A 12577-nucleotide genomic window follows, 5' to 3' on the forward strand; every position below is an offset into this window, starting at 1 on the left:
TTCCTTCATTCCCATTCTGTCTTTACTCTCTGGAGTAATTTTACATTTTTAAATCTTCCGTTCCCTTGAAATGATCTAGTCATATTGTGAATTCTTTACCTTGAATTCCATCAGCTTTCTTCACTGACTGTTTTCTCCTCTCAACTCATTTTTAAGTTTTATGATCATAATCTGCCCTGTGCAGTGATTTGAGAGCACAAAGATGTGAGTTGTGCATCAGAGCATAGTGGAGAGGTGGTTGCTGTGTCGTCCTTTGGAGGGAGAGGTGGTCACTTGGAGGCCAATTGTTATTTAATCTTGTCTGAGCAGTAGCACTGATTTACTGCAGCCTTTAATGGTGCAGCTGGCTCTCTGTTCTCTACTCAGCAGTACTGGCTGCTTTTATCAGTTCTGATTAGTCACATGCTTTCCAAATTAACTCATCATGCCTTATGATCCTTATGACCCAGTGTGACAGCTTCCTCTCCAGTCATCATCACTCCTGTTTTACCCACCATGGCAGTGAGCTAATAGACTCTACGATTCGAGGGAATCTGTGTGATGGAGCTGTATCGTAATTGGTAGCAGCCTGTAACAATCTGGGCTTCCAGTGGACTTCTTGCACTGACCTCAGAGATGCCAAGCACCATTTCCCTCAATCAATGGGATCAATGATATGCTATTATAGTTTTTGTTTATATATTTCGGATTATATTGTATTTTTATATTTTCTGTTTTCATTTTAATTTTTGCCAAGGTTTTAGTATTTTTGTTTGTTTTTGTCTTTTTTTAGTTTTTGTTTTGTTTAGAAAATCTATAGATCTGTTTAGAAAGTTTAGAAAGTTTGTGTTGATTTTATTTAGTAGTTTTAATTAATTCTTCACTATCATGCTTCACTCGAGCAGATGCGTTCACTCGCTGATGAGTCTCGCTCACGCAAACACTAAACAGCGCTGTCAGATCTAGTATGAAGCTCTTGAATTCAGCGAAGAACACAAATAACTGTTTACAGCCAGATGATACAGCGCTGACAAACAGGAGAAACACAGTGCGTAATGATACAGTCAGAAGGCTTTTTAATCTACAAATCGCCATCATTTACCATAGATTTACTGTAACACTTACTGCACCGTGGTATTGTGTCAGAAATGTGGGTATTCGTGTAGAATTTTATTATATTATTAATGTAGACAGTCATGTATTAATTCAATGTATTGAAGGAGGAGTAATGGAATATAATTACAGTACTTTTTGTGATTAAGCTATAGCGTTTATACTAAATGTATTTAGACTACTGTTTTTCATACAAATACCTAAAAACCATATTACATTTTTACCATGGTATTGAGGTGCTATATTTGTGGTTTTAACTGTGATTATCATGATCTAAATGTATGCTACTATGGAAGACCAATGGTTAAAAAAAACACCTCAAACAGTCAGAATAATTCAATTTCACCATATATAAATGAGATTGCTACAATTTTTATATATATTACTAACTTTGATAATGAATATAAATCTGCATCTGCATCCTAACTCAAGCTACTATCAAATGTGTATTTCTAAGAGACAAAATTTTTTTTTGATTATTAATATTATCAGGCAACACAAACCTGTTTCTTGATTTGAAACAATATTACTTATTAGAACATGCAGAACGTTCTAATAAGTAATATAAGGAATATTGGGACTTCCCATCATTGGGAAGTCGTGGCCTAATGGTTAGAGAGTCGGACTCGTAACCCAAAGGTCCGGCAGGAATTGTAGGTGGGGGGAGTGAATGTACAGCGCTCTCTTCCACCTTCAATGCCATGACTGAGGTGCCCTTGAGCAAGGCACCGAACCCCCAACTGCTCCCCGGGCGCCTCAGCATAAATGGCTGCCCACTGTTCCGGGTGTGTGTACACGGTGTGTGTGTGTGTGTGTGTTCACTGCTGTGTGTGTGCACTTTGGATGGGATAAATGCAGAGCACTAATTCCAAGTATGGGTCACCATACTTGGCCACATGTCACTTCACTCACTCACTTTATATATATTATGTGATTCCATAGCTGGATTTCTCTAATGAATGACCTGTTGACATTCGTGTGCCTCACACCAGTCTGTCTGCTGTCAAAGACTTCGTCAAGAAAAACAACGTCCCTTTCACTGTCATGATCAACAATGTGCAGGTGAGTTAAATACAAAAATCTATATACAAAATAACATTATTAGCCTTTGCAAATCTGTGTGATGGAGCTGTATCGTAAATGGTAGCAGCCTGTAACAATCTGGGCTTCCAGTGGACTTCTTGCACTGACCTCAGAGATGCCAAGCACCATTTCCCTCAATCAATGGGATCAATGATATGCTATTATAGTTTTTGTTTATATATTTCGGATTATATTGTATTTTTATATTCTCTGTTTTCATTTTAATTTTTGCCAAGGTTTTAGTATTTTTGTTTGTGTATGGGTAACCATACTTGGCCACATGTCATGTCACTTTCACTTTTGCAACTAAGAAATTAATTTTTTCCTATTAAGATATTTATTTTGTTAAGGAAAAATTACTGGAAACCATAAAGAATAGTTTAAAACCACAATTAACCGTCTGGTTTTAGTTACAAAGACTAAAGTCTCAAATCCAAAGAGATATTCTTTATAAAAGTTAAGAGTCAACCACACCTACCTAAAACGGCTAGTTCTAACACGATGTGGGAAGATTTGCATAACGCCACCCAAATGTTCACGCAAAGAAAGAAAGCGTAACTTTTATTCTCGCTGTAGTATTGTTGCCGCCGCCGCCATGCTGTGGAGACACTGTGTTTCGCTGTGAAAGCCTTCCAAAAGAGGACGATATTCGCTTCGTCATGCCTGGAGCTGATCTGTGCTGGTCGCTGAGGAAATACATCAACTTCGCGCTGTGGATCGCCGGATCGGCTTTCACGGTGGACGAAGCGGAGTCCAGCCCGGGGTCGTCACATGTGGTCGTCACATGTGGTCGTCACATGTGGTTGCCTCAAGCCCACCGGCCTCCGCTTACTCTAGCCCACCTTGTGTGATGCTGTGTTTCGTTGTGAAAGCGAAACTACTTTGTTTGGCCTTCCAAAAGAGGACATGACTAGAAATCAGTGGTTAAGTTGTATTTACAACACTGTTCCAGAACAGTTCAACCCAAATATTCTGATGTGTGCAGCACATTTTATGGAGGACTGTTTCCTGATCCTGGTAGAGTAGACTACAATGCCGGCTGTTCTGACTCACAGACTGTGAGTACGTTTTTTATATTTAAAGAATTTGCCACTGACGAATCAAACGCGAGTTTTGGGCAGTGTAGAGTAGGGTTTGTTATATATGTAATTTCTCAGATCACAAATGCAGACATGGTTTTATGTTTACGCGGCACAATGCAACGCAACACGTACAAAAAAACAGTATAAGTCATTATAATTAGCAATTATGTCCCCACTGGATGCAACAAATGCCTCGTTTATAACGGGTTTTAATGTTTTTGTCTCGTCGCTCCGGCCGGACAGGGCATCACAGTATGGTAAGGGGCGTCACATGCTTGAGGTATTCAGCCAATCACAACACACTGGATAGCTGGCCAATCATAGCACACCTCGCTTTTCAGAACGATGAGCTTTATAAAAATCGACGCGTTTCAGAAAGGCGGGGCATAGAGGAGCAACAATAATGTAGAGTATGTGGAAAATAATAAATGTGTTTTTTGAACCTTAAACTGCATAAACACATTTCATTACACCAAATACACAAAATAATGTTCTTTTTAGCAACATCATATTACCCCTTTAAACTTGAAAGAAATAAAATTTGACATTTATCGTGATAATTATCGATATCGACTGATATGGAAAAAAGTGATTGTGATTATTTTTTGGCCATATCGCCCAGCCCTAATTTGAAGTTAAACTGTGCAAAAATTTTATGTTGCAACTTGCTGAAATAAAATACGCTTTTAATAAGTTTAAAATAAGTTTTTTTATATATATTTTATTATATTTCAACTAATGTTTATTTCAAGTAAATAAGTTTTTTAGTGTTAGTATTTTTTATTTATTTTTTAGTATTAGTTAACAATAACAACCTTGCTGTTCCCCGTGGGGTCACACTAAACTTTCATTCATGATAACGTAGTGTATTTTTTATATATTTTATTGAGTTCATATTATATTTTCATGCATTTATTTGCATATAATTATGCAATAGGATGTCATATGCCCATTTCCAATATAGAATTAAAAATTTCTTTATTTAATAAATAAATGCAAGATCTCTCTCTCTCTGTCTTTCTCTGTCTCTCTCCCTCACTCATTCATATTCATAATTTCTCATGCTCAGAGTCTAGCGTAACTGCACCTTTACTCTGGTCACCCCAAAAATACCTGAAATGCTTCCCCTTTCTTGCGCTCTTCATTCTGGGCACATTTGGCTCATATACTTTTAATATTTTGATACTTTAATATTAAGTTGTGGTATTGTAAAATGTCATCATTCACACCATTATTTCCATTTGTGAGGTAGACCAAGTTCTCTCTTATCCTCCACACCGCTAAACCCCAGGCATGTCTTGGCCTTGCGACTTTAATATTGCTGTCTCAATATCATGCATTTCAGCACTCGAGAAGCAAAAGCTATTTTTTGCCATTTCATGAATCCGAATCACATGTACACCTTCAGCTTCCTGACAACCCATCTTGCCTCCATCACGCTCTAACATGCAGTACACTCTTGATGCGAGGAGGAGAGCCAAATGCGTGCTCAAGAGGCTGAAACAGTCTTGTGAAAGGATTTACAGTAATTGCAAACTGACAGAAAGTGCACAGGCTCCCATAATTCTCCCTGCATTCTGAATCTCTGGTGTGTTCATATTGCGACCATGCATCTTTAGGCTTTTAGCTCAATTAGATTATCCATTTGATCCAGTCTCACATAGATGACTGATTCTAAACAAGCCGGTTACTCCAAGGAATGTCTGTAATCTGAGAAACTTGAGGATTTAGTTTGTTTTTCGTGTTTGTAGAACAATGTTAAGGTTAAAAGGTTTATCAGCTCAGCTGTTGCAGATGCATGTTTTTTTCAGAACTTCCATTGGATGTCATCAGGCCGCAGACCTTCACCTGCAGTGATGAAATGCTTTGCCTGTTTTGCAGGGAGAGTTAAAATGGAAAACGGAGCTGAAAAAAAAAGTGCTTCCTTACATGCATCCAAATCTCTGTCAGCTGCCAATGTCACCTCCTCCTCAAATGCAACATTTTCTGTAAAAACATTTTCTCAGTTTTTTGTGTGCGAGGCATTGCTATTACTATTGCTCATATTTTGGAGTCTGTTCTAGAATGTAAGATTTTCTCCATGTTGCACGGGCATTTTATGTCTTTATTCTTTTGGAAAAACAAAGATCTGTTAGGAGACACAAAGAACTAGATGAGGGAGAATTTTGAATAGAGGAAAACGATACAATTTGATTGCAGATTAAAAGTAGTAGATACATTTAATATTGTGATTTTGCTCTAGTATTTATCTTGTTAGGCTGATAACTTTCTTATCAGAAGAAAGATGATGAAATAGTAAGATTGTGAAATAATATTCTAATTTAAAATGCTTTTGTATTTTATTATATTTTAAAATGTAATTTATTCCTGCGATGGCAGAGTTGAATTTTCAGCATCATTACTCTGGTCTTCAGTGGCACATGATCCTTTAGAAATCATTTTAATATAATGCTTTGTTGCTCAAGAAACATCTTAACAATTTTAAAATGATTGTGCAGCTTTATAATTTTTGTGGAAGTATATTTTTCAAAATTATTTAATAAATAGAAAGTTAAAAAAACAGCATTTATTTGAAATGGAAGTCTTTTGCACTATAAACTTAATGTATTTACTGTCACTTTTGATCAGTTTAAGGTGAAAAAAAGTGTTCATTTCTTAAAAAATTTACCTTACTGGCCCCAACATTTTGAACAGTATTGAACGTATTTCTTAAGTAGCTAAATTACAGTCAGTCTGTTGTTATCACAAAAATAAAAATATATTGTCCTCATAGAAAAGAATAAAAAAAATAAATAAAGATATAGTGTTTGTCATATTGCAGGTACTTTATGATCTGGAGACAGTTCTGACCCAGAAACTTACTGAATGTCCCATATTTCCCAGAAACACTTATGTTTCACCTTGATTTTAAGTCTGAATCTTGGTTCTGTTGCAGTGCAATAACGCTACAAAGTATCCACAGATCATGCTTAAATAGAGGGATGTTAATGTGTGTGATCAACGTGAATGGCTCTTACAGCATCCTGATGGGTGCAGGGAAGATGGATCTGTCTGTGGTTTAGTCCAGTTCATGAGTTAAGTGCACAGATGGTCCTGACAGCTCGCAGACAGGAGCCTTTCATTATGTTTGATCAGTGTCTCTTTCTCGGTTTCTCTCTCACATGCAGGAAAGACCAGAATCTCCTGTCTCCGGTGAACTGCTGGTACCTGTTGCTGAACCAGGTTCGACGGGAGAGCAAAGACCATGCGACACTGAGTGACATTTATCTGAACAACGTCATCATGCGCTTCATGCAGATTAGTGAAGACTCCACGCGTCTTGTCAAAAAGGTCAGAACTGTTTTCGATAACATTTCCAAGATGTGCTGTCTCTAAATGTCCTGTCAGAAGAGTCTCAAAATAAATTTTTAACTCCTGAAACCAAGTTGATTTGTATTTACAACCCTCTACGCACACCTTGGCAATATAATCGCCATTGGCTAGTAAATTTTTTTTTTTTCTCGCCAGACTGATATACACTTTTACACACACACACACACACACACACACACACACACACACACACACACACACGTTTACTTGGCTATCTAAATGGGGACATTACATAGACTTCGATTGTTTTTATATACAGATAGTTATACACTTTTTAACCTAAACGTACCCCTACCCCTAACCCTAGCCCTCACAGAAAACTTTCTGCATTTTTTACAATTTCAAAAGTTATTTTTTATAACAGTTTTACAAATGAGGACATCCACAAATTGAGGTTTTTGCCGATTTTGTCAGGTTTTGCTCACTTTTGGGTACAAATTTGTCCCCAAAATATGGTTAAGTAGGTACACACACACACATGATTCCACCCAATCAGCTTATCTTTGTAAAATGGAACAGCTTCTTAAATAACTGAATGTGCACTCTTAACTTCAGCCAATCAAGCATTATATTATGATATTATGATAATTAAGCACTACTTAATGATAGAACTAGTGATTAGAACTAAAACTTGGTAACCATGAATGAATGCACATTTGTCATTTTAACTGAAATTGGGTGTAACGGGGCTGACGAGACGTGAGACGTGCGGATCCATGTGCAAGCTTTATTTAAAGCAGAAGAGGTCAGAAACACAGGCAGGGTCGAACAATGGCAAACAGGTATATGGCGGGCAAGATACAAGAATAATCCTAGGGCTAGCGAAGGTCAACGATCCGCGAACAGAATCAAAAGGGCGAGACTAGAGGGATAAATCCAGGAACACAGGCAAAGGTCCAGGCATGGGCAAACAGAGTCCAAACGGCAAAACGACAGGGCAATCCAAAAACAAAGGCAGCAATATAAACACGGGAAAACAGGCAAGGCAAGACTAGACTAAACTAAGAACTAAAATAAACAGGCTCCGTATAGCAGCTAACACTAGGAGAGTGGAAAACGCAGAACAATACTAGAGACCAAACAGGACATAAACATGGAATGGCTTGGTAAAGTAGCTAACACTTGGAGAGTGAAAAACGCTAGACAATACTCGGCAGTGAGAGAGAGGAAGTCCATGGCTTATGTAGCATGTCTGATTGGATTCAGCTGTGTGTGTGTGTGTGATCAGTGCATTCAGCTGTGTGCGTGTAATCAGTGCAATGGTTGATGGGAAATGCAGTCCAGGGTGATGTGTAACAGTCTGTGTAGTGTGAGAGTCAATGTAATGGGAGAATAACCTCTAGTGGCAATCGGCCTGAAGCCCACGGACTGGATTCGTGACATTAGGACTGGTGGTGGTGTTTAAGATATTGTTGGTAATAGTAATTATTATTAAAAGATACTACTACTACTATTATTATCTGCTGGGTTCATGAATATTAATCACGTTGTCAGCGTTCGCTCGAACTGATTTGCTGAAATCAAAACAGGGACGGTAATAGATGAGCACCAGCCAACGAGAGCGGATCGCGCATTAGCTCCGCCCACTGCCGAGAAACCGGCATATCTTCTGCTTGTTCTTAAAAGCTGAATAATTCTAAATGAACTCTGTTATTTTGACAGGAAAATACAACAAAGAATATGGTTTACATGTAGCGCGTGGATTCAGCGTGGTATGCAAGACTCTCGCTCTCTCTCTTTGCATGTGTGAGAAACACAGCGCTATCAGTAAAGCATCCGAATAGTACAGATTGCTTGACAGAGAGCGAAACTCTCAAGTGCTCAGTCAGCGTGTTTATCGAGTGAAAATCTGTGTTGAACGCCTCTCACACACATACTGGCGTGTAAAATCTAAGAATTTATTAACCAATGGCTAATGTTAGACATTATTTAGTCACCCAGAGTAAGATTTAGTCGCATATGCGAGTGATTTACTCGCAATGTAGAGGGTTGATTTATAATAAAAAAATGTATATTGCATTGCACGTAAAATGGGCATTTAAGGAAAATTCATTGCAAATTCTAAATTGGCAGACATAATCTCTTGTAAAAATAAAAATTTATAATCTAGCAGAAGATATACTATACTGTTCAAAAGTTTGGGGTCAGTATTAATTTTTTTATTCAGAAAGGGAACATTAAACTGATCTAAAGTGACAGTAATGTCATTTATAATGTTGGAAAAAATGCTTTTGTTTTAACCTTTCTATTTATCACAGAATTTTTTGGGTGGAAAGTAGCACAGTTTCCACAAAAATGTTTTCAGAATTGCTAAGTAATGTTTCTGCTATCACAGGAATAAATTACATTTTAAAATATATTAAAATAGAAAAATTATTTTAAATGGTAATAATTATGTTATTACCATTTTACTGTATTTTTGAGCAAATAAATGCAGCCTTGGTGAGCATAAGAGACTTCTTTCAAAAACAAAACAATCTTACCGACCACAAACTTTTGAGCATTAGTGTAGATGAATGATTATACTTTGTGAAACACAACTGATTTTCACGAAATTGGGGTTTAAAAAAACCCTCTGCTTTAAAGGAATGTTCATGGGTCTAAAACAAGCTAAAATGGCATTTGACAAACTTTTCAATTGTCATTCAATTTTTATTTAGTTTTTTTTTGTTTATATCCATTGTAGTTGCATTATAGTACTTTTTTACACACACACACACACACACACACACACACACACACACACACACACACACACACACACACACAAAAGACAGGTCAGCATTATTTTCTGTGGTGATCAACATTTTGCCATAAGTGCAGGTGATTAAATTGTACTAAACTTGAAGTATCCTTTAAGATTCACATGATATAAAATGCCCTGCCATTCTGAAGAATAACAACCCGGCATTAATCAAGAAGACACTTCGCTTTTACGTCATAAGATGTGCAGTTATTTTTATCTGTGTAATGGCAAAAAAGCTCTTTGTTGAGCTAGATATCCACTTCCTTTTTTCCCCTCTGTCTTGCATTGTTTCACTGTCATTCCTCTTTCCTTTTTTAGTTATTCTTCTATTCTGAAAGCTATTTTTATTCCTTTGCATTTTATATTACTTTCATGCAGTTCCTGTTATATTTCTGGATGGTGGACTCTAAAAACAACTTAACAGCAAATGTAAGCTGTTCTTAAAGCAATTGTTCACCCAACAATGGAAATTCTGTCTTCGTTTACTCACCCTCCTGTCGTTCCAAATTTGTATGACTTACTATCTTCTGTGGAACACAAAAGAAGATATTTATAAAAACGGACATTATATTGTCCATATAATGAATGACAGTGGGGTCAAAAGTTGTTTTGGTCTCCACTGGTCATCACTTTATGGACACAAAAACAGTTTTTTTTTCATGATATCTTCCAAAGAAGAAACAAAGTCATACATTTAGAACGACATGTGATGATTAAATGACAGAATATCCATTTTTGGGTGAACTATCCCTTTGAATAAGTGAAATACTACATCTCAGACTTCTGTGCTGCAATATAGGAGTGTATAAACCATTTTGTGAACATTTGGGTATATAGTTCTTCAAATGCAACCTCTGTGTTGCTGTATAAAGAGGACTTAAGAGACTTTTAAAGTGTACCTGTGTGCAATTAGGTCTGGCCTAACCAATATGGAGCATGTGAAGTTTTGTGTGGTTCAGGGTTGTTTGTGTGCCTGTATTCACTCGTCAGATTTATGATGTGGGTCCGGCCATGCGGAACCTCTGCTTCAGGGCTGTGGTTCTGTTCTGAGAAGTTCCTAAAGCCCGAGCTCTAATCATGGCCTCCTGCCTGTTGTTTGATGTCTGCGGCCCCGTGACCGAGACGACGTGGCGGTCCCTTCAACGCAGGCCACAGAAGGGGGACAACTCCCAAACAGATTATGTGCTGCCATGCATGCGAGTCATATGAGACTACCACAACAGCAAATTACAAGGCTGGAATGTAGGAGGTAAAAGTTTGGTCTCAAACAAGGGTTATTCAAAGGGCTTGACCAGCAGCTCTGACCGGCTGTGAGATGGTTAAAGGGATAGTGAAAGGGAAAAATGACTGTTCTGTCATTATTTACTCACCATGTTGTTCATAATCAGCATGAGTTTCTTTCTTCCATAGAACACAACTCTTTTTAAATATAACAAAAGTTTTTAGAACTGAATCTCAGAAAAGTTCAAAAAGCACCATAAATATATCATAAAAATGGTGTAAATGACTCATGCTCTTCATCAGTGGTTCTCAACCTCTTGGATTCTCAAGGCCCCCCATTTTCCACAACAATGTTCAAATACCCCATAATGAAGGATCATTTTGTACTTTTTTAATTACTTCTCATAACTTGGCTTAACTAGAAAAATGTGTATTCATTATAAAAATGCTCATGCCAAATGCCAGTTTTAGAATTTTATTAATTGACAGGACTTTTCTAGGTCTAGAAATCCACACCCTCTCTATTTTTCACAACAATGTTCAAATAATATTCAAAACCTTCCTTACTATTCCACTTATACGTGATTTACTGGTTAATGATTAAGGATAATTATGAATAGAGTGTGTGTGTGTATATATATATATATATATATATACACACACACAATAGGGCTGGGTAAAAAATATTGATAACTCAATATTAATCGATTCTCATTTTTACGTAACGATATCGAATTCTTAGATCCCAAGAATCGATTAGTCTATCCTGTTTTCAGTTATTGGACGGAACGTTGAAGGGCACTTCCCATCCAATAAATCGCAATAAGCATTGTGCGTTGGTACTTTTAATATGAAACAAAGTCTCAGATTTCAAATTCTGTCCATCCATTGTACTGCTGTCACACCCCTGTGGACTGTCGATTGTGGTTTCTCCCTCTGTGTCCTTATTTAATTGTTCCTGTTCTCATTATTAGTTAATCACCTCATTGTGCTCACCTGTCTGCCCCTCGTTATCCACCCTATATCAGTTTCTGTCCATTGTGTTCCAGTTTGTCGGTTATTGTGAATGTTACCCTGTGCGTGTGCTCCTACCCTATTGTGAATTGATTAAAGTGTTCTTCTATCCTTCATCCTCGTCGTCCTGCCTGTTCTCTGGCACAGCAACACTGTGACAGAATAACCGACCCCACCGAAGACAAATATGATGGCTAGTGAGCTGTGTTGGAAGAGGCAGCTGGTTTTGGTCCGTAGAGCGCCGGCGGATTGGAGGTTTCGATCGCCGGCTGCTCGGAAGTCGAGATCGCCGGCTGCCGCCAACGCATGCCCTCTGGCCTCTCAACATTTCTGGACATGGCGCTGCCCCTGAAGTTCACTGCTCCTATCCTCACCCCAGAATTGGCTCTAGAAAGCGTTCCTTCGTCTTCTGAGTTTCCTTCACCTCCTCTGGTCCCGTCCAGCCCTCCATCATCTCTAGAGCGCCCCCCCCAGTGCCAGCTCCAGCCCCAAAACTCGCTCCAGTGCCAGCTCCTCGAAAGCGCTTTGCTGTGCCTGCTCCTCCAGAGCACCTTCCAGTGCCAGCACCACGTAAGCGCTTCCCTTATCCCCAGTTCAGCCCCCGGAGAGCTCCTGATTCAGAGTTAAGCCCAGAAAGGGCTCCTGTTCCCGAGTTCTGCCCAGGAAGGGCTCCTGTTTCCCCATTAAGCCCGGGGAGGGCTCCTGATTCCCCGTTAAGCCCGGGGAGGGCTCCTGATCCCCAGTTCTGCCCAGTGTCGGCTCCAGCCCCAGAGCTCGCTCCAGTGTCGGCTCCAGCCCCAGAGCTCGCTCCAGTGTCGGCTCCAGCCCCAGAGCTCGCTCCAGTGTCGGCTCCAGCCCCAGAGCTCGCTCCAGTGTCGGCTCCAGCCCCAGAGCTCGCTCCAGTGTCGGCTCCAGCCCCAGAGCTCGCTCCAGTGTCGGCTCCAGCCCCAGAGCTCGCTCCAGTGTC

The 12577-nt window shown here is 39.0% G+C and overlaps 1 protein-coding gene across 2 annotated transcripts in view; it reads left to right on the top strand.

The window, feature by feature from the left end:
- The window catches only part of LOC107587018 (SLIT-ROBO Rho GTPase-activating protein 1-like), an 88839-nt gene that overhangs the window by 10216 nt on the left and 66046 nt on the right, over nucleotides 1-12577 (top strand). For both annotated transcript variants that reach the window (XM_016274614.1, XM_016274615.1), the window contains exon 2: nucleotides 6425-6587. In XM_016274614.1, coding sequence (XP_016130100.1) covers nucleotides 6425-6587 — 163 coding nt within the window. The remainder of the gene's footprint in view (nucleotides 1-6424; nucleotides 6588-12577) is intronic.

Source organism: Sinocyclocheilus grahami, unplaced genomic scaffold (assembly GCF_001515645.1).
Source record: "Sinocyclocheilus grahami isolate Dianchi unplaced genomic scaffold, SAMN03320097.WGS_v1.1 scaffold88.1, whole genome shotgun sequence".
Lineage (NCBI taxonomy): Eukaryota > Metazoa > Chordata > Actinopteri > Cypriniformes > Cyprinidae > Sinocyclocheilus > Sinocyclocheilus grahami.